Source organism: Vespa mandarinia, chromosome 13 (genome assembly GCF_050613455.1).
Source record: "Vespa mandarinia isolate Hongniang chromosome 13, ASM5061345v1, whole genome shotgun sequence".
NCBI lineage: Eukaryota > Metazoa > Arthropoda > Insecta > Hymenoptera > Vespidae > Vespa > Vespa mandarinia.
Genome location: NC_140822.1, coordinates 4,638,164 through 4,662,500, shown reverse-complemented (window position 1 = coordinate 4,662,500; position 24,337 = coordinate 4,638,164). Strand labels below are relative to the sequence as shown.

At 28.6% G+C, this 24,337-nt stretch overlaps 1 protein-coding gene and 1 long non-coding RNA gene across 5 annotated transcripts in view; both read left to right on the top strand.

Annotated features, from left to right (window-relative positions):
* Window positions 1-24,337, top strand: part of dachs (unconventional myosin-IXb-like dachs) — a 109,615-nt gene that overhangs the window by 67,529 nt on the left and 17,749 nt on the right. The window contains exon 1 of one of the 4 annotated variants that reach the window (XM_085660951.1): window positions 6,230-6,882. The exons of the other annotated variants lie outside the window; for them this stretch is intronic. Within the exon in view, the coding sequence (XP_085517077.1) occupies window positions 6,792-6,882 (91 nt within the window). The 5' untranslated portion in view covers window positions 6,230-6,791. Of the gene's footprint in view, window positions 1-6,229; window positions 6,883-24,337 lie in introns of those variants that run through there. 4 annotated transcript variants of the gene reach the window in all.
* On the top strand, window positions 38-4,208 carry LOC146872607 (uncharacterized). The gene is made up of 3 exons (XR_014982870.1): window positions 38-237; window positions 310-435; window positions 3,122-4,208. It is a non-coding gene; the product is annotated as an uncharacterized LOC146872607 (long non-coding RNA).

Below are 24,337 nucleotides of genomic sequence, written 5' to 3'. Positions count from 1 at the left end.
AATTTATTTTCATGTCCGGCATGCGTCATTACGATAAAATGGATTATACGCGTTACTGTTACAAAAAAAAAAAGAAAGAAAATATTAAAAAAACTAAAAAGATCAAAAATATAGATAACGATCTCAGTATATTTTATCTACGTGCGATATATCGACAATTTGTTGCCTGTTAAGAAGCATCGAATTTTTTTGCGACACCCATCATAACCCCGTTTTTATTTCATCAAATAGTCGGAGGTAAGCATCGTATGCAATTCGCATATATACATACATGCATATATATGAGTTTAGTTGATCGAAAATTTATAGCGAATCGATTGGCCTATTAATAGAAGACGGCACGAGCAGATCTCACCAACGATAATATCGGTTTTATCGTAAAACACGATGGAATATTAACGAGCGCTTCGGATTACCTTGATGGCGTCAATTAAGGTGAGCTGTTATTGTCCATGAAAACTGATATATATATATATATATATATATATATATATATATATAAATAGGTTTATATAGGTTTATAAATATATAAATATATATACATACCTACATGTATATATATATATATATATATATATATATATATATATATATATAAATAGGTTTATATAGGTTTATAAATATATAAATATATATACATACCTACATGTATATATATATATATATATATATATATATATATATATATATGTATATATATATATGTGATTTAAAATATTTACTGTTTGAATTTGTAATAATCTTTTTAATTTGATCCTTTCAAAATGATTTCAATCGTTCCAATATTTTTCAAATTGACGTTTAGACATTTGAAAAAAATTTTATATTAATTTTACTGTATAAAATTATTTTTCTATCGGATGCGATTGGAAAAATAAAGTGAGAGTAAAGAAAATGGATATGTATATGAAAATAAAAAGAGAAATAAAATGTAAGTGAAAGAGACCGAATAAGCTGAAAGTTTCTAACAAGCACTTAACGAACATTAATCGATTTTAATTAGTTAGGAATAAAAGCCGACTCGAAGTTTGCATCGGCTTGAATTACTTTACCAGTTGGACATACCAAGTCGTGCTATATACTCGACTCATTACGGTAAGTCACGACTGGTTTGACTCCCTTAATCGAAGGTTAAATCGTGCTCCGTGAGTTGTTCGATGTCTGTATTTTATTGATGGCGGCTGTTAGTCGCATTTTAAAACGAGGAAGGAAGGGAAAACCGCGCTTGCTCCGATAACGGTGGTATTTCATTATCGCCTAACAGATGGACGCAAGAATGTTCACGATTTATTATAAATCTTTTTTTCTCTTTTTTTACAAATCGTAATTTCCAAGTGTATGCCATATATATTACGGAATTTATTATATAAAGAGAATAAAAAAAGAAAAAGAGTAAATTATATATCAAGATCCTACTTATTGTAAAAATTATTATAACACCTTGCTCTTAGAAAAATCAATATTAATATACTTGCGATTAATATTATTAATATGTGATTTCATTTGAATAATATGTATCATAGAATGGATGTAATTTACATCCGTTAAAAAATTAAAAGTAAAAAAAGAAAAGAAAAAAGACAAGAAAAAGTTATCACAAAATAAAAAGATTTTTTACCGAACGAGAACTTATCGATTGTTGATAATGTTCAATAAAAATCGGTAACAATCGGATGACTTGATAATCGATAAAATATCGATAAGATTATTTGTTTATTTCGCAGATTTGGCCGACAGAGTGCACTGTCGGTATCGAGGTAGAACCTAACTTATCCTTGCTCTGTTTTACCGACACGGAGTTAGCACAAATGTGGTCTGTCGTCGGTTTCTAAGACCCAACTTGACGAGGTCGGGTCCTACCCCCACTCTTTCGCTACTATTCTTCACACATAAGTTGGCAAAACCGGTTTCGTTAGAGACGGTGGGGTGTATATTACATTGGGATATCTCTTCTCTCGAAGATTCGAATCTCGCCGCAAAGAGTGAGATCCTCTTCCTCTTTCTCGTCGCCTTTGACTTTCTCTAGTAACCGCTGAGGCTCAAACAGGCCTAAAATCGACTCACCATCATGGGATACGTGATATTTCCTTGGTGGTAGAAGCTTAGACTTGATCGCTTTTTGATTTGTTATGCTCTTTTTTCTTTCTTTCTTTCATTCTTTTTCTCTTTTTCTCTTTCGTTCTTTCTTTCGTATTTTCTTTTTTTTTTCATTTTACTTTATTATATTTTCTTCTTTTTTCTTTTCTCTTTTCATTTCTTTTCTTTTCCTTCTGTTGGTATCGCGTTTGCGTGTACGATTTCGCGCATCGCGTGGCGATAATGCGAGCCGAATTGCGCAATGGACGAAGTATTGGCGAACTGCCAACATGAACTACATGCATCATATATGCTAGTTAGAGTAGAGTGGTAAGGGGACTCTAAATTAGGGTGCGTTTTTTTTTTTGCCCTTACAAGAAGCTGCAATTTTTTCTTTTATTTCTTTCATTCTTTTTTTGTTTTATGTTTCATCATTATCAATTATATAATATTTTGTAGATGTGATCGTTTATACGATCGGTACAAATTACGTTCATTGTAATGTAATATATTATTTCAATGTGAGGTGTCAAGGGATTAGTTCGGATATTTGAAAAATAAAAACGTGGGTGGTATAGATGAGCATAGAGGGATTAATTTTTGTTCGAAGAAAGCAGGTGCCTTTCGCGGACACGTTGGGGGGCCCAACGAACATTCGAAATTCGAGGCCTCACACTTTCCCAGGCCACACACTCGTTAATCAAGACGAGAGCGGTCCTTCGAATAATTTCTTCGCAGGTAATTGCTCGAGGAAAAAATTAAAGCCGCAGTAGGAATATGCGTGTTTGAGTGTATATACAAGTGTATGTCGATGTTCAAGCAAACATTAATGTAACTTAGTTCAGTATTATTATCACTTAATACTGATCGAGCTGTTAAATATATATTTGCTGTATTAAAAAAAAAGAAAAGAAAAGAAAAGAAAAAAAAACACAAGAGAAAAAAATTTTTTTTTTTTTTTTTATTTAATACATCATGATTCTTTAGTGTTTAAGTTTCTCTCTTTCTCATATCTAAATATAATCACTGTATTTTTTTCCTATAGGTTGAAGTTATAAAAGTACGCATTTCGTTGGCATTGTCCATCCTACCGGGGAAAATGGATAACAGGGAATTTTATTTAAATAGATTTTATCCTAAAGTTAAAAGACGAAAAAAAAAAATTTTAAGAAAAAAAAAAGAAGGGCCGCGGTAAAAGTGAGTAGAATAAATTCTGGTTGGAATCAAGTCGTCGCTTTTGCAACTCGGACCGAACCAAGTTAATCTCCTTGTGATCGTGGTTGCGATCGGTGGCCAGAGTTGCCTGCTGTGGCGTTGCCTGTGGCCGGAGGCTGGAGGGAGAGGTAGAGTGGTCGTCGGCCTCTCTTAGGCCTCTCTGCTCGTTCTCCTTCTTCCTCCTTTTCTTCTTACCACTCCGCGACCTATCGTCGAAGGCCCGAACCAACCGAAAGAACCTGGTTGAGCGAAAGAGTAAGAGAGGCTAATATAAAAGAGAAAAAGAGAAAGGATTGGTAGATGATGCTAAAACTCTTCTCGAATAAATAAAAGAAAGAAGAGAAGATCGAAGAAAGAGAGGTTTCTAGGTCCAGACGACTAATGAAAAATCTAAAAAGATTAGAAAGAGATGGAGAAAGAACCGGAGACAAGGATGTTGCATTGTTTACGACATGCGTTCCTCCACGAGTTAATCGCTGTCCGTAGTATACCAACGACGCAGCAACGGCAACGGCACAAACAACTACCACCAGCAGCCATATTGGATTCCTCTCGTGACTATAGATCAAAATTATAAGGCGGAACGAGCCTCGGGATCCTCGCTCGAGAAATCCCCCCAGAGGATAACGAAAAGATATCTTTTCTTCCTATTCCATCATCTTTTCATTTCGTCCTTTGGTATCTTAGCTCTTGCTTTGTCTAACCTTGTAAAAGGATAAACGTTAAAAGAGAACCAGACGGATCGTTGAATTGTCCAAGATGGAATCAGGTGACGAAATATATCTCATGGCTTGGTGTCTTGTTGATAAACTGATAGTTCCAAATACAGGACAAACATGATACGATCAGTATTAATTTCTTAATTTAAAAACGAAAAATATTACATTATTTATAATTTGATTATTGTATAATCGAATCATGGCTACAATATTTACTTCTTAATTTGAGAATGAAGGACACAAAAACGTAACTATAAATTTCCGATAATATACAATTAAAATATAAAGATATATTTTCAAGGATCTAACTTTGGAGCTAAGATTCTTCGAACGATGAAAACCATTTTGGTCTATCTTTCTCTCCCTCTCTCTCTCTCTCTCTTTCTTTCTCTCTCTCTTTCTTTCTCTCTCTCTTGACGTTTTCTACCCATTAAGTTAAGTGTACTCGTCGGCCACGAGGGAACATAAATCACCTAAGAAGCGACTTTCGGAAGATAAAGATAAAGATCACTCAACAATGATCTCCGCCTTCGGTTCTAGCCCTTTATTATAGTGTGTGTGCACGTGTGTTTTTTTATATGTTTGTGAGTGTATGCGTTTTAGGGAGTGTACTTTAAAGTACATATATATATATATATATATATATATATATATATATATGTATATGTATATATATACATAGACGCGTGAAGTTATAGTATCGAAGTTGAAGAGTGCAACCTAATAACGGAGAAGTAAGTTCAATTAATCCTATTGCGGCAGGTCAGTGCCGAAACAATAATATTTATTAACGTTTTAATCATTCACTAAAAGAGAACATTCATTAAATTTTTCTACAATCCATTATTATTAATAAACATTAATAATAATTCTTATAATTAAAATTAACATAACATCGAAATTGTCGATTAAATTCGATCTTTCAGCGCGTGATTAGGACAACACGATGTCTCTTTATATTTTACGATCCTCCTTTTTTTGTTCCTTTTATATTCCTTAATTCGAATATTTCTTTTTGAGATGAACAGACATTTAATTGGAGTACATTTCCTACTAAACCAGTCGTCATACACATTTACCAGAAGTAGATGTTTTCGATGGGAATAAAGAGGAGTTCCCTGGTTGTAAGATGATGAGGTGGAAGAGAGGTAGAACGGTCGGTGAGTTGGGCAGGGGGGCGGTTGACTGCGATGGCTGATGAGGGGTGAGGGAGACAGATCGAGGTGAGTCTAGGGCTCCAAGAGACTTCTCTACGGTCCGGTCCCGAGGACCAGTGGTACCTCCTCCTTCTCCTACTATCCCTCCTTCTCCTTCTCTTTCTCCTCCTCTTCTTCTTCTTTTTCATTCTTTCTTTCTTTCTGTCTTTCTCTCTCTCTCTCTCTCTCTATCTTTCTCTCTCTTTTACTCTCTTCGAAAGACGCCATCCTTTTTCCTCTTACTACTACCAGAGTGCCGTCTGGTGTTTTCCACCTAACTTACCTGCGAACGAGCAGGCTCTCCGTGCTCGCTGTCCCGCAATACTTTGGTATAACGGCGAGTCACCTGAGTTATCTCGAAGACACTTTAGAAGAGATAGGGCCCTAACGCTGAGCAACAAGCCGGGCTCCGAGCAACAATGACGCCCAGTTGAACGCGCGGCTCCCTGTTCGCCGCTCTTCTCTGTACCGGCTTCTCCGTGCGTGTCTCGTCTAAATCTTTCGGAGGAAAGTTGTTGTTGTTTTCCTTTTTTCTTTCCTTTTTCCCCAGTTTTCTCATTTCTTTTTCTTTATCTTTAACTTTTCTTTTTTTTTCCTCATCCTTTCCCCCTCCCCCTTTTCCTCATCCTTCTTCTCCCTTTCTCTCTCTCTCTCTCTTTCTCTCTCTCTCTCTCTCTCTGTCTCTCTCTCTCTTTCTCTCTCTCTCTCTCTCTCTGTCTCTGTCTCTGTCTCTCTCTTTCTCGTTTTCATTCTCGTTCTCTTTCTCTTCCTTTTTCCCACGAAGTAGTTCACACGTCAAAATGTTATGGGATTATCGGTAAATGAGAAATAAGGTAGAGAGAGAGATAAAAAACAAAGAAAAAAAGAAAAAGGAAAGTTGAAAGCCCATTTTTTTTTTAAACTGGTGTACGTACCTGGAGTTTCTTGAATTATCATTATTATTATTAATATTATTATTATTATTATTATTATTATTATTATTATTATTATTATTATTATTATTATTATTATTATTATTGTTATTATTATTATTAAGAGTGACAGAGAGAAAGAGAGTGAGAGTGAGAGAGAGAGAGAGAGAGAAACTCTCTTACTTCTATCTTTCTGACAATTTCTAAGAATTTTTATCAAATCAAGATGTGAGAAAATCTATCGTAAGATCGTATTGAATCGACTTTATCTGTACGATCTCGGTTTTAAATATATTAGGAGGATCGAAAATGTGCGAGTGCGGTGAGGAGTGTGCCGAGGACACGAAGAATTCACGGGTTGTGATGTTACGAGGTGATCTGTGAATCGATATTATTTTATTGTTAATCGTTGTTGTTAGTTGCTGTTGTTGTTATTGTTGTTATAGTTGTTATCATTGTTTACCGTTGTTGTTATTGTTTTTGTTGTTGTTCATGTTCTTGGTTATTGTTGTTCCTTGGTTTATCTTCCTAAGTTAAGTGTACACGTTAGAAAGCGTGTCACTTCTTTTTTTTTTTTTTTTTTTTTTTTACTATCATCATCATCGTCATTCACGTTGTCGTTGTCAACGTTGTCGGCGAAAATTCTCGGAGAAATTGTGAGCCCAACGCCTGAGATGGCCACCCTCGGCCTCTCGAAGGTCTTCATACTGGACAAGTACTTTACGGAGCTGCAGAAGTTCTGGGAGACAGAGAAGAAGCTTCAAGGTACGGCACTGAAATCTAAAGAGAGAGAGAGAGAGAGACAGAGAGAGAGAGAGAGAGAAATAGTAAGAGATGGAGATAGATGGAGAGAAAAAGAGAAAGAGAGAAAGATTTCTCAATTTTTTTTTCCAATATTTCAATGACCTTGTGAGAAAACTGGAAGGTCGGCAATGTTTCTTCTCTCTTTCTTTTATCTTTTTTTTTTGCCTTTTTCTTTCCTTTTTTTCTTCTCCTTTTCCCTCTCTTTCTTTCTCTCTCTCTCTCTCTCATCGTCATTTTTTTACACTCGTTCGAACGTCGAACTTTACAGGATACACGATGACTCACAAAATGAAATTTTTAATTACTGCACGTTCGAGGTAACGAACCTGATGAAAAATTCAACGTATAAAATATTACCTATAATTAGATCATTATTGATCTAACTCTTTGCGTCATTGTTATTTTACTAACGAGTAATACAAATCGATGATGGAATTAGAAAAGAATGAGATCCTTGCGTTTAAAGATCGATAAGTCAGAAAGAGATATGGCGATATGGCCTTGTCAGGTTATATAGTTTGTTGTATATATATACATGCATGTACGTATATATAAATGTATGTATCTATGTACGTATACATGTGTGTATAGTATAGTATCTAGCCAATGGGGAACATAAATCTCAATTTATAACGTTTAAGAGATCGTTCCATTTCGTTCGATTTTCTTTCAAATCTCGACTCAAATTTATTTTCTACATAATATCACTTTTTACACATTTTATTTTTCTTTTTTAATACGATTAACGAGTTTTCTTCCTATATTTTGTATTTTTGTGTATTAACCTTAATTAATCATTGCGTTTTTGATATTGAAAAGAATTCAGAATTTTTTCTTATTTATTATTATTTATTTATTTTATTTGATGTTTTTGGAATATACTGGATTGTATTTTTTCAATTATATATATATATATATATATATATATATATATATATATATATATGCACACATACTTATGAATTTACGTTTTTTTTTAGTCTAAACATTTTTTTATCATAAAATCTATTCTTCAATTTTAATGGAAGTACAGCAATTTAAATATACTGTTTTATTGAAACATTTTTCAAATTTGTTTATCATTGTTTCTTCTGTTAAAATATTGTATTAATTTTTGATAAATTATCTATGCTAATTGATTACACAATTCTTTCGTCCTTTTGATTTTTATATGTACACGTGGAATCATGGTCATAGACACACGTATAGAAATAGAATGAATCATTAACCTTCGGTGATAATGAACACGTTCTAAGTTTCTTAATAAGCAGAATTTATATTACTTTTCTCAAGCCATTCACAGATAGAAATGTTGGATTCATTTAAATACTATCAACCATGTCACAGTTATTATATCAATCTATCAATTCTTCATTATCGCGTCGAACTTTTTATTAGAAAATTCTTGAATTCGTACATACAATTTGTTAAAAGTTAATAGATATTATAACAAAATCGAATAAATGAAATGTGTCAAAAATCATTAAGCATTACAAAATATTTTTATAAAGTTTTTTTTTTCTTTTCTTTTTTTTTGAATATATTTGCAATACCAATTAATTCAAAAATAATATATAAATGAAACAAATGGAGTAACTAAAATTCTACACACTATTATTCAATTAATAATCACTGACATAATTCTAAAATGTCATTTGAAATATATTTTAATATTAAATGTGATCAAACAAAATGTCTGCCGGAATGATAAAACGATAAAAATGTGATCGAAATATTTTTGATAATCAAATGAATAACATATTAATGTAACATTTAAATAACGTTTTGATATAACAAATATGATAATAAATAACTATCATTAAAAATTAACAAGAGCTTATTTTGAAGGGATTAAAAATGTATATGTAATATTATTTTTGAGGTTATCGAGCTGAAAGTAAGGATCTGATACGATGGATTCGGTGACGCATAATGATATTAACTCCTGGTCTTCCAACGTCACGTATTACCGCTTTGATAGAGACATTAGCCGCAATACGCGCAGCTCCGATCGCGTGGATCATCGAATTACACTTTCCTTTCGTGGTTAAGTCATGGGGTTTATCACGGGACATACGATACACTGCTATTGAATTAATATAAAATTATATATTTATTATAATAGTTGACAGCAAAAGAAAGAGAAAAGATAGAAAAAAAGAAAAGAAAAAGAACAAGAAAATTCTATTTACGAAAAGATAGATTTGATTATTTAAAAAAAGAAATCAATTCAATTATGTGAACTAAAAAAATCGATTTATAGATTATGTAAAACAAGATAGGACGTTAATTTACCGATATAAAGAACTAGTCTAATTATCTTAAATAAATAAACAGACAAAAGTTTGTATATATATATATATATATATATATATATATATATATATATGTATATATATTTATTTTTTTATATACACATATTAGTTTCTTTGTATACATATATGTTTGTTGTAACTCTTTAATAATGTATTTATTTGTTTATGTTTATGTAACATTGTTTTTTTTTATTTTATTTATAGAAAATGTTGGGTAAAGTTTTGTAAAAAGAAACTAACATCTGGTATGTGTGTGTATATATATACATATATATATACACATATATATATATATATACATGCTATATAGCAGGTTCTACAAGCAAAATTAAGCAAAAAAGTTATACAAACATAGATTCTCAAATGCTTTATTCAGAAATTATAATGAATATATATATATATATATATATATGTTATAATAATACTAAAAAATACCATCCAATATATATAACTAATGTAATTATTCAAATTAAAAATAATGTGTGGGTGTACACACACACACACACATATATATATATATGTACATATATCATAACCATGATGTCCCTATAATTTAAACAATCAAATTGAACTTTATTTTACGAGTATAAATAAGAAAAAAATATTCAAACATTTCAGATACGATTTATACAAAAAAAAAAAATTACAACAAAAATGCGTAACCTATGGCCAATAACGAGTTCGTTGTTGATTGATTACAATGTAATTATAAGTTAAGGATTAATTGTTAGGATTAATAAAAGCATTTACTGAATTACAGCAAATTTAAGCATGAAATTGTGGAGAGTGATAAATTTCATCTTCCTATGATGCCATACTCGCATTCGAAATAGGGGATGGTATTTTGAAATGGAAACATAAATCAAATTTTTTTCTTCAAGGTAATACAATGTTTGATAATCTATATTTATGCTGCATACACACACACACACACACACACACACATATATATATGTATAAATTTTTTAAATTTCTATTTGCGAAGAACATAATGCCGAAGTTCGATCCATTAAATCTGAGCCACTGTTTATGTAATTACAATGTATATAAAACAAAAAAATCAAAATGAATGTAATTATCTGAAACGGATCTAATTAATCCAGAAGAGAAGAAATTAAAAAAAATAATAAATAAATAAAAAGAAAATTTGGAATTGCATATTAAAAGTTAAGGTTATTTTAGATGTTTTTTCTTTTCTTTTCTTTTCTTTTCTTTTCTTTCCTTCTTTTATTATATTTTTTTTTCTTCTCTCATTAACACCAAAGAAGAGGAGACAGAGATTTATCCGCCGGTGGCCATTATAAAATTTGCCTAAGTTTTACGGCTGAATCGTCGTCGTCGGCCGACTTTCTCACTCTTCACACTTTATCTTTATCTTTCCTACGTTTCTTTCCGTGCTCTTTCTTATTCCTCTTATTTCTTCATTCTTTTCAAGCGAAAACGAGACGGCTCGCGTTTAGGTTACAAGGTTACATGCTTCGGAAGACGTTTCAAAGTTTTCGTTTAAGTTTCAAACTCTTTTCTTATTCTTTAGTGAAAATACAAATCTTTCTGTCTCTCTGTCTGTCCCTCTCTTTTTCTCTCTCTCTCTCTCTCTCTTTCTCTCTCTCATTATCTCTCTCTCTTTCTCTCTTTCTCTCTCTCTCTCTCTCTTTCTCTCTCTCATTATCTCTCTCTCTTCCTCTCTCTTTCTTCCTCTTCCTCTCTTTCTCTCTCTCTCTCTCTCTCTTCCTCTCTCTCTCTCTTCCTCTCTCTCTCTCTTCCTCTCTCTCTCTCTTCCTCTCTGTCTGTCTTCCTTTCTCTTCCTCGCTGTTTATTTATCTATATTATTGATTTTAATTTCTCTTTTTGTTGCTATCGCCGCTGACACGATTTTTCTTCTCCATTCTTTTCCCTTTTTTCTTTTATATTTTATGATGAATATTAGCAATCTAAATTCTTTTTAAAAACAAAGAATAATAATGTCCTTTTCGCACTTTTTTTTTCATATACTTTTTTCTCATCTTCTTTTTCTTTTCCTTTTTCTTCATTCTTTTTTTTTTGTTTTTTTTTTTTTTAATGATGAATGAAACGAACTGATCAGTGTAACGAAATTCAGAAAGGACTCTTAGGTCCTTTAAAAAAAAAAGTGAAAATAAAAATTCATCTCTCTTTCTCATTCTATTTTTATATAACTTAATCTTATCGTTTTCATTGATTTCCTTTCTTTTTTTTTTTTTTTTTTTTTTTTTTTAATCGCTAATCTTTTTATTCTTTTATTTGATAAATATTTTTAATATTGAATATTGACAATGTAATAAAGGAAGTTCGAAAAGATCTTCTATGTCTTTGCAAATGTTAAATAAATCGATGCCAAAGTCGTATAGTTAATTTTCTTTATCAAGTAACACTTACGAATTCTCTAAAGTAAAGTAGTGTGGGAAAAGAAAGAGGGAGAGTGAGAGAGAGTTATTTGAAATTACGAGCTCAAGTACGAACGAACGGGATACTGAGAGAAAATTTACGAGGGTTGCTTTCGGGAATAAAGTGATTCTTTCTCTCTTCGATAAAGATAATGGCGAAAATAATGAGCGTGTTTCGTTAATAGTAGATACAGAAAGTCCAAATTAAGAATAAAATTCTGTTGTATGGTAAAAGATTTCGATCAATTGCATTTACCTACATTTTGAACTTTACCGATTTAAATTATTATTTTTACTTTTCTATAAATTATTATTTGTCCATAAATAATTCGTACGAAATTATTCATTATAAGGACAATTATTACGCGTTTGATTCGTTTTTCTATGAAATATAAAGTATAATAATTATTTCCTATCATAATTATTTAGTTTCTTATAGTAATTATTTTTTATTTTTATTTATTTTTTTTTGTTCAATTTAATTCTTAAACCAAACGTTTTTAATTCGTGAATTTTTTGAGTAGGTATTTGAAGAAAGGATATAGTTGATATCACCATAAGAGTTTATTTACTTTAATAATAAATAAACAAACGAGTACAGAGTGTTTTTTTTTTTAATATTATAGTGTTATTTGTTGTAAAACAAAATATTTGAGATTTTTAATAATTTTCGACTTACAATTTTATAATGTTAATATTGTAGATATAATAAAAAAATGTAATATTTGCAACAAATATAATATATTTCTATAATAATATCATAATATATATATATATATCATAATATATCATAATATATATAATATATATAGATATATATAGATATAGATACAATCTTTCATATATAGACATATATTATATTAAATGTATAGTATATATTATATTATATAGTATAGTATATAGACATATACTATATTATATAAATATAATATAGAAATATTATATTTATTTTATTCATCTAACATTACAAAAAATGTGATATACAAAATATGATACACAATATTAATAAGAAATATAATATTATTAATACACGCACACGCGATTAAACACAATATATATTCTAAAAAATTACAGATAATATAAAATCAATAAAAAATAAATAAATAAATAAAATAAAATAAAATAAAACGAAACAATATAATGCACAATATATAGTAATACATAATATTTCTAGAAATAAAAAAGTAATATAATAAAGTACAAGAATCATTTTTCTCGAATCTCATTTTTGTTCATAATACACACATACATACACACACATACATGCACATATACACAAAATACACGCACGCACGCATGCAAACGAAAATACACACATATATATACGAGAGATACAAATCATGATTTTCAAGGAGGCCGAAGTTTGTCGTCTCGACGTTAACGTAGTTTTCTTAAGGAAAATGCGTCATGGCGGCGCATGCTTCGCTGGAAAACAAGGGACGATCTAACGCACGATATAACTCGATTCTTTCGAGCGCCTTTGCATAATCGTGTACGCTGCAGCTTGCATCCGTTCGAAGTTTTAACGAAGTCGTCACAAAGTAGTTATAAAGTAGTCATAAAGTCAACGTTACTTTGTCAGGAACAGTCTGCCGTTATCATACCTCTCTCTCTCTCTCTCTCTCTTTCTCCCCCTTTCTCTCTCTCTCTTTCTCACTTTCTCTTCATTTTCTTCTCTCTCTCTCTCTCTCTCTCTCTCTCTCTCTCTCTATTTCTATTTTTCTCAATACACCCCTTTCACGAATATTTATGCGCCCACGTCATCCACTTCCTCAAGCATCCTTCGAGCCGAAAGGAAATAAATATCGATGATATCCGATATACCTCCATCGCCACCACTCAAGCTGGCTTGAAAAGTTTGCGAAATAAACTCTTCTTATTGCTAGTTCGATCCTCTTTACGTATATGTCCCATGTTATATGCATGAATGTATATATAATATATGTATTCAAAAAATGAGGGAAAGAAAAAGAGAAATAGAGAGAGAGAGAGAGAGAGAGAGAGAGGGTATATGAGTTTTAAGTTTATAAGTTTCTGTTTAGTTATATGTGTATACATATATTGTATACATATTAAGATTGTCATTATTTGGAATTTAAAAAGATTTCCTTACGACGAGTAAAATTTTTCTACCTAGTTCAGCTTGAAAAAAAAAGAAGAAAAGCAGGAAAGATAAATAAATTAATAAATATAAAAAAATCATTCTTCAAATTTCAACGCTTTATCTTAATATTAAAACTCGTAAAAAGTATAAATATTCGTGCGAGTACATTGTGAGTTGAATAAAATTTGATTAATTTTCGTAGTTTTAACAAGTAACTTGTATGTATTTAAAATTTATATATGTTTTATTTTAAATGTAAAAAAAAGTATATGTTTTGTGTAATGATTTAATATTAATATGATGGATTAAAATTTGAAAAAAGAATGATTTATTTTTTCTTTTTACTTATTACGGATAGAACCAAATGATGAGGAGAGATGGGAGGCGATAGGTATAGTAATCAAAATTTTTTCGTAAATCAGATAACGATCGCTCTAATACATTGCACATAATATACACTTATATTGAAATTGGCCAATAATAAGTAATGTCGAAATTTGCAATATTTTATATGCAAAGAAATAATACAACAATATCATTTTCGGAGAACAACAATTTTGATGTTGTTTATTAGTTTTGTGTTTATTAGTTTTTGAGTATTTTTTGTGGTATATATAAAACAATACAGCGTTGTTTATTAGTATTACATAATTAATACTTAATATTAGTAAATAATTAGTTTTGTTACTTATAGTTATGTGGTACTCCCAAGTATTAATAAAATATTAGTTCTTCATTGGTATTTTATAATATTGTTTATTTTTAAAATAATATTAGTATTGATTTACTTAAATATATTTACCACTATAATATTTTCTAATAAATATAAATCGATTTTTTCGATTGAACAACTTGTATATTAGTATTGTATAGTAGTTTTTATCGTGTTAGTAAAATAGATATTGTTGTTGTTTCATTTAGATATTAAATGCTGAACATTCCGATTATAATATTGACCAACCCTATACATATATACATATATATACATATACTTACATATATACATATGTATTCCTATATATATATATATATGTACATTTTTTTTCTTTTTTGAGCCTATTTGTTTATTTGTTTATTTTTATCTATTTATATCTCTATCTTTTCTTCTATGTTAGTCTTTCTCTATCTTATGGAGAGTGTATAAGTGTTAGAAAGAAAAAGAAAAAAGAGAGAAAGAGAGAGATAGAGAGATAAAGAGAGAAAAAGAGAGAGAGAGAAAGAGAGAGAGAGAGAGAGAGAGAGCAGTCTTTTTCTGTGATACACAGCATCCAGCATACGATCCGTTCGGTTGGATTTATGCGGGGCAACGGCCTAAGCGAGCAAGCATTTCCACCGATCTCTAGTATGGCTTATGTCTATTCCTCTTTCTATGTATATTCTTACAGGTAAGCGAGCGTATATGCAAGCTCGATTACGAACACCGTGATATCTACTATCTTCTCGAAGAACGATTAATATTCATATGTTGGTGGGTATCTATAGAGGGTGTCCTTAAAAAATAGATGATCAACGTTAACAAATAAATCTTTTAAACTTGTTAAATATTGCCAAAGAGATAAGAAAAATTTGATCTTTAAATGCAAAATTAATTTGATCGTTATTAAAATTGATTCAATTTTTTTTTTTTTTTATACAAGATTAATTGACTTTAGACCGATTATTTTTTGATCACTGATTACGATCATTGTATAAATAATCATTATAATATTCTAAGCTGTGCACTTTATGTAAAAATCAATTCTATCAATTTGATCTAACGAAACAATTGAAATTACATATATAATAATATTAATATTAATGTAAAAAATAATTTGAATTGTTTTTTTTTTTATAATGTAACTGATACTAAATCGGTAGTAATTATAAATAGTTAATCATACCGAAATATATTTAAAAAAATATGAAAAAAAAGCACATATATATATATATATATATGCACATGCACATAAATAATATATATTAATTTATAATTTTATATATTCCAAAAGAAAAATAACTTCGTTAAATGATCATACGTTCATAAACGTATGATTACTCGTTAATAAAACTTTCTCCAAACACGATTGACAAGGCTATTTTTACGAGGGTGATCATTTTTTTCAAGGACACACTATATACAGGGGACATTTTATATAGGTGTATAAATACGCGTATGTATTTTGTTAAAAGGATTCGTATGGTCTCGGACAGCAAGGAAGAGAGCTTTCGCTTCCTCCTCTCCCACCCTATCTTCTCTACCTCCCACTCCACCTCCTCCACCTCCTCCACCTCCTCCTCCTCCTCCTCCTCCTCCTCCTCCTCCTCTTTCCACCTCCACAATTTTTCTCTCCAAGCATTTACTTTCGGCGTATAATTTCGATATGCAAATGTGAAACGTTTATCGCGATGCGAGACATCGCGTAGCATCGATGTCGCATGCTCCTGTATATATATATATATATATATATATATATATGTGTGTATGTATATATGTATGTACCAGAAGAGAAGAGAATACCTAGCTCGGAATATCTGGCTCTCCCTCCAAGAGAGAATCGCGTATTTTCCAATTTCTTTGTCCCTCCTCCCGTGTTATGCGGCGTGCACACCGTCATCTTCTACAGACACGGTTAAACGTAGAATGAAATTCCGTTTATAGGACAGACCGAGAACAAGATTATTTCTTGTTCAATACCTTGCATTCCCCAACTTTATGTTTTTCATCTTATTACGTTTACATTATCTTACGCTTAATGTATTTTTTTTATTCTTCTTTTGTTTTTTGTTTTTTTTTTTTTTTTTAATCGAACGTAATAACACGAGAATTGATATATTGACATATTTATAACAATTCGAATTACTCCTGATTCGAAATATTTTAATTATTAATACAAAAGTACAATAATAATAATAATAATAATAATAATAATAATAATAATAATAATATAAAAATTATAATATAAAAATATAATAATAATAATAATAATAATAATAATAATAATAATAATAATAATATAAAAATTATAATATAAAAATATAATAATAATAATAATAATAATAATAATAATAATAATAATAATAATAATAATAATAGCGTATATTAAAGCATGTGAAGAAGAATATACCTGCGATTTTTTAGCGATAAGTGGTTGTATAATAATTCCAAAAAAAAAAGGAAGAAACATATTGGTAACCGATCACTTGTTAAGCGACAATCCGTAAAACAAAAAGACGTACCTTTAAGCGATCATTCATGAACAATAATTCAAAAATATTCGTGCATGATCTTTGAGTATGCAATATTTTCAAGCAATGTACTTTTAACTGATCTTTTATTAAGCAATATCACTAAAAAGAAAAGAAATCCTACATTTAAATTATTACTTAAACAATAATTCGAATTATTTTTGTCAAGTTATGTGATTAGATAATGAACTTATTTGCATATGATTATTTTTCGAGTAGTAATCCGAGAGAGAAAGAGAGAGAGAGAGAGAGAGAGAGAGAGAGAGAGAGAGAGAGAGAGATTTCAAAGTAATCCGTGAAGAAAAATGTTTTTTTTTACATAATTTTTCGATAAATAGAAATCAAAAAATAAATATATTTATATTTGATTTCTCGTTAAGTAAATAATCAGAAGAGAAACGTACTTTTAAATGATCACTCATAAACAATAATTTAAGAGCGCTTATTTATGATTTCTATCTATGCAATATTTTCAGAAGAAATGTATTTTTAAGTGATCTCTTAATAAAAATTATTGCGAAGAAGAAAAAAGTACATTTAATTTATTACCTCTTAAACAATAATTTGAATAATTCTAATCAAGTTATATAATCAGAAAATAAATTCATTCGTATGTGACTACTTTTCAAGCAGTAATAGGAGAAAAAGAGAAATAAAGAAAGAGAAAGAGAAACCTACTTCATAATAGTTGAATTAATTATTGCATAATAGTGATCACTTATTAAGCAATAATTTGAAAAAAAAAATGAAACATATGTTTAGAGGATATCTTATTAATCATATATATTAATTAAATTAAATTGTAATATAGTACAAAAGAAAGAAATTTTTTTTCCGATTATTTTTTATTAATGTACATCCATTCAATTTCTATGAAGTATGTTAATTTCGTGTTGTCCATCGATCGAATTGAATATGTCTGAGTTAAACAAAAGACCATAGAAGTTATAAGAATAATAACCATAATTATTATGAGCATTGATATTTGCTTTTATTCTTTTTTTTTTTTTTTTTTTTTTTCTTTCTTTCTTTTAATTCGAGAGTTGAAAGACATGGCAATTCGACATTTATCTTGCCGTAATATCGCGATGACTACGATATAATTATGGAAATTACAATGCAGCGTTATGGTAATGAGCTTTCCGGTGGGCGCGTTTATATAGGTAGAGACTATCCAATGCGGATTTGGAGTAGGAGTTAGAACTAGTAGGAGTACGAGCGTTTCTGCAGATTGTTTAGAAATCTCGTAGTACGAGGAACATTTGTATCGTTTCTCTCTCTCTCTCTCTCTCTCTCTCTGTTTCTCTCTCTCTCTCTCTCTCTCTGTTTCTCTCTCTCTCTCTCTCTCTCTCTCTGTTTCTCTCTCTCTCTCTTTTACTCTCTCTTACTCTCTCTCTCTCTCTCTCTCTCTCTCTCTCTTTCCTTAAGCATATATTCGGTTGTCGTTATTCGAGCTTGTACTTCCTGCTTTGATAACGTGTCTCGTGCAAGGTCGTTACGATAGCATTGCTATTTCATATCCAACATAAAAGTTATTCAATTCTGTAAGAAACTATTTTCGTTCAAGAGAGAGAGAGAGAGAGAGAGAGAGAGAGATCGTAATTGAATATTTTTTTTTTTGTTGTGCTATATATCATCGATCGATTTAAACGAATCATCCCATAGATTTATTTGTTATCCTATCTGTTTCATATGTTTTAAAAGAAAGAAAAAAAAAAAAGGAAAAAAATATTGTTACTATTAACAATGATTTAAATCAAATATTTTTCATTTGTATATAAAATATTGTATTAGGGATATGTGGAGATGTCAAAAATTTATCATAAACAATATTTAAAGATATATAACCTGAGTAATCATAAAAGCGAAAAAAATCGACTTTATTTAAATTATTTAATCATTAAATAATTCGAATTTATCTGATAAATCGAATTTATTTAATTATAATTATCTAAAATCGAACTACTTGTTGATTCTAGGGCATAATAGTTTTTATTTCTTTTGATAAAAAAAATTGTTGACACGATCTTCACGAAATACTAGTATTAATACGATGATTTAATATTTACAATGTTTGAATTTTACGAATAGCTATTATTTAAATATAAATTATTTCGGAATGTATTTTAAATCCGAATAATTTTATGTTCGCTCCGTAGTACTTAGAAATTTTTCTTTAAAATATCTTTAAGAGGATAAAAAATGAACGATAAGGAATTAAAAGAGCATCTGTGTGTGCCCTTGCCTTTGTGTGTAACACGCTTAAAGGTATATTATACCTGGAGATCGCCGTTGGGATTAACCCGCATCTGATTAGACCTCGAGGTCGTGCCGCTTTCTGGGTCCACAACTCCCACTCGAGTATCCCATCGTGTTTTTGCTTCTCTTTTTTACCAAAGCGATGTTCCTTTGTAGCCGTGCAAATGCAGCAAAGCCAGAAGAGACGTAAAGCTGGTTTGTTTTCGCCATTCGAAAGGTCGTGAAAAAGGAACCCATGAACGATATATCGATGCCCTGTGAATACACACATACACACACATACGTATATACAAATCATGTATACCTATTATATATAGTTATATAGGGTGAAACGTATAAGTATGTACGATCGAATATTTTTTTTCTCTCTCTCTTTTTTTTTTTTTTATTCATACAAAAATGAAATATAAGAAAAAAGATCATCAAAATAAAATATTTATTTTCTTTAAAAATATAATTATCAATTGAAAAGTATCATCGAGATTTATACATTCGTGTATTGTATATAAGTATATTGTATACGTAGATGATTTTGTTTGATTGTATTACCTTGTATTTATTTTTAAAGTGGAATATTTTTCAGGAATATCCTTTTTCTTTTTTATATTTCATTTTTCATTGAAATATTTTTATCGTGTAGATATATTAGTAAGAGAAGACAGATATTTTTAAGTGTTTCTATTTATAGGGTTCACCCTATATATATTTTTGAGGGAGTTATAGGGTCTAGTTTTCCTGTACTTCTTAGAAAAAAAAAAAACGTGTTTTAGTGTTCCTTCTACTTTTCGATGATCGCCGCGAGATAATCGGGAGTTTACTGCGTAGGTCTGTTCATCCTAATGGACTACTTTGCATTCGAATTGAATATATTTATTTTCTTTCTTTTTTTTCTTCTTTTTTTTTATTATTTCATTTTTTGTTTTTTATTTTATTTTATTCTTATAGTTACATTTGCATTAAAATTTTTTTATTTTATTCGTTATCAAATATATTCGAGTCATTAAATATTAACGATCAATGATTTGTTAATATATTTGTTAATTGAAAATAGTTTTAGTAATTTCGCTTGTTCTTACAATGAAATAATTGAAATATTATATTTGAAAGGATTTAAATGGAAATAAAAAAAATCTTTTTAGATTAAGGAAGTAATTCTGAATTTTGGTATTAAAATGAGCTTTCGTTGCATAAAATAATAAAAAATTGTTTACAAAATAATTTATTGTATTAAGATTATATATATATATATATATATATATATATATATATATATATATATGTATATATGTTATATACAAAAATAAGATTTTAGAAAGATCTAAACATCTAATCTAATTCATGTTATATATTGAAATATGTCTCATTCTAGGATTAAACAATTTTATCATTTACTAACTTTTTATAGAAGTGTTAATTTTTAAATACTATTAATTTAATCTAATTATTTCTATTAGATTTATCAATAATTAATATCGAAATTTTTCTAATTAAAAATAACAATAACAAGCAATATCTAAATAAATATAAATATTTCATTAATACTATAGAATATTAAAAAACAACATTAGTATTTCTAATATTAAAAAAATACTTAATAAACCACATTACTATTTCATTAATATTAAGAAATATTATTTAATACCAATAAAAAACGATTTTATTGGTATTATTATTAATGATTTATTAATACTAAAAAATACTATAGACTTCCATAGAAACAGAATCATAAACTATACTAATAAATAAAACAAGAATTTTTTACTAAAATTAATATTAATAAATAATATTTGTATAATATATAATATTAATATAAATACGAATAAATAATATTAATATAAATAAAAATTAACAAATAATACAATCGAATATAATAAAAACAGTTGTCTCATTATAAAACAATAATAATCATAAGATTTGTCATTAATTGGAGTTATGTCGAATTGAATATAGACATTCAATGCCGTGAGAAAAGAATACGAAGAAGACGGGCTTTTCTTCGAATAGCATTCGAAGGTACCTGATCACCTTAATTCTCATGTAGTAGGACCTGAACTTATACCTGTTCCAGGTTCTTTCTTCTTTCATCTTCCTGCCCTTTCAGTTTTCTTTTTATGTATCACATATACTCATACTCATACCCATACTCAACCAATACACACGAAAGAGAAAGAGAGAGACCGAGAAAGAGAAAAAGAGAGAGAGAGAGAGAGAGAGAGAGAGAGAGAGACATACATACATACACGACATACACGTACACGCTACGCACGCATTCACGCGCATACGCACACACACATAAAAAGAAAAAACACGAAATCCCAGGAGCATGAACTATACCAACTCATTCTCTCTCTTTTATCCCTCAAAGCTTTCGCCTGTGATCGATCATTCTCTCGTTACGAAGGATTGGAAAATGAGGGATAACTCGATAGCAGCTTTACGAGTATATACGAGTGATTAAATGTTACGTCGGCCCGATTAAACGATTTACGTAATACGTCACGCTGCTCGGACATGTCCTAATAAATTAATCGTTTTGTAATGGATAAATTGATAATGGAAAATAGAGAAAAGAAAGAAAGAAAAAAAGGGGGGGGGGAAAATTCAAATCTTTACAAATTCGATCTTACTTATCTAAAATAGAATCATTCGAATGAGGTCAATTTTGTTGAAACGTTAATTGGTAATGTCGTAGCATAATTTATGCTATTGATTTTGATTTTTTTTTTTTTCATTAATATAATCTCGAATATTGGAATGAACGAATTGGGACGTGATAAATGAAAATTAATTGAAAAGGTAATGCAAGAATTCAGTTCAAAAATTAATCTCGCTCTATTAAAAACGACGAATTAACGATATTTTAATATTGTAATATCTTAATAAATAATTTCTGTTTTATCAATATTTTTATTAGTCCGTCTTATCTATTTCGTGTCGAGATCAGTCTAATAAGTATTAATTTGATATTCATATTTATTGATTGATTTTTAAGACATTTATATTTTTTATTTTTCGTCTCGAATAATAATAATAATAATAATAATAAAAGCAATAATAATAATGATAATAATAATAAACAATAATAATAATAATAATAATAATAATAATAATAATAATAATAATAATAATAATTTATAAATGTATTGTTTTGATATTAATTGGCATTAAATTAAATAATTTTTTACTAATATTTCAATAGAAAGTAATTGTAATTGTTCGATTTTAAGTATTTTTTATTTCATATCCATTGTCGCGAATATTAATAAAAATAATAATAATTTTATTATGGGATGTATATGAATAATGATCATTTTCAAACATAATTTATAAATTAATAAATAAATTCTGTAAGTAATATATAACATTCAAATCAAGTTAGATTACTTTTAAAGTACATTATATATATATATATATATATATATATATATATATATATATATATATATATATATATATATAGAAATTGATAATAATTTATTTTTCGTATTATAAAAATTAAAAAAGATAAAGTATCGACATTAAGCGATTATTTTTCTCTTTTTTCATTTTCTTTTTTTCTTTTTTATTCTGAAGATTGAATTTTGTAATTATACTACTTTTAAACTTATCAAATCAATAATTTAGTTCTTATTTAATTAGCATATATTGACAATGATTTTTTTAATTATTTAACACGTATTAAATATGAAGTCAAATGTATATGCACACGTACACGCACATACACATGTACACGCACACTCATCGCATAGGGACACGTTTACATAATATTATCAATGGCGATAATGTCAAGGTGTACCAAACGTTTTGAAATAAGATATAGCAGTGGTACGATGATCCCATTGACATCGTTATACATTGGACGAAACATTTTGTGGCTGTTGCAAGGGTGGCATCAGTTGGTGAGCCACCAAATCGAATCTCCACGTATGGTCTTCTATTTATTTGATCTGCTTGTAGATTGACATGGATCGATATACACGAAATTCAAATATTATTGGTTGTACGTTTTCGTGGTTGTGAACTAGCCAATGTTCCAAAATCATTTGTATACATGGTAAATGATATAAAATAATTATAATCTATTTCAGTAATATTTAAATAAACTTCTTGATTTTTTCTTTCTTTTTTTTTGTCTTTTTTCCTTTCCTTTTTTTTTTCTTTTCGAAAAGACTTACTCTATCAGAAAATTTATATGTACTTAATACTCATTAATAATTATACTAAACCATTATATTACTAATATTATTTATATTATATAAATTTTATAAATTATATATAATATATATTTTATATTTTTATATAAAATATATTTTTATATTTTATAGAAAGAAAATTCACATTTTTCTTAGTATTATTTTGGAAAATGTTTAAAAAAGAATATATATATATATATATGTATATATGTATATATATATATATATATATATATATATATATATATAAAATTAGAAATATTTCCAAAAAATCATCAAAACATCCAAAAAAGTTTCTAGATATTGATTTATCATAAGAATGGGTTTTCGAATATAATTTAATGTTTTAAACATTCCATAATAATTTATAATATTTTCTTAAACACAATTATACCTTGTTAAATATTTATATTTTAGTTTTTAATGTATTAAACAATTATATATGTATATCTAAAAAAAAATTACTACAACTTCTTTTTTATTATTATTTTTGGAAATATTTTCAAGAAAAAGATCTCAATAATTTTTTAATAAAGTTTCACATTGATTTACCGAACAGGTAGATACTAAACATGTTACATAAACTTTTATTACACTCGTAAAGTAACTCGTGGGAGAGTATACATTTAAATACGTTTTTATCATTCATAGACGTGTTTCGCAACTTCAAGCACGTATTATTATTATTATTACTGTTATTACTATTATTGTTATTGTTATTATTATTATTATTATTATCATTATCATTATTATTATTATTATCATTATTATCATTATTATTATTATCGTATGAATAGTGAAATAGTGATACGATCAGACATTGAGAAAGATACGAAGTACAATAATCAACAAGAGGAAAAAAATTGCAAATAAAATATAGCTATAGATCCGAACTCTCGCTTCTACAGTTCAGTGTTA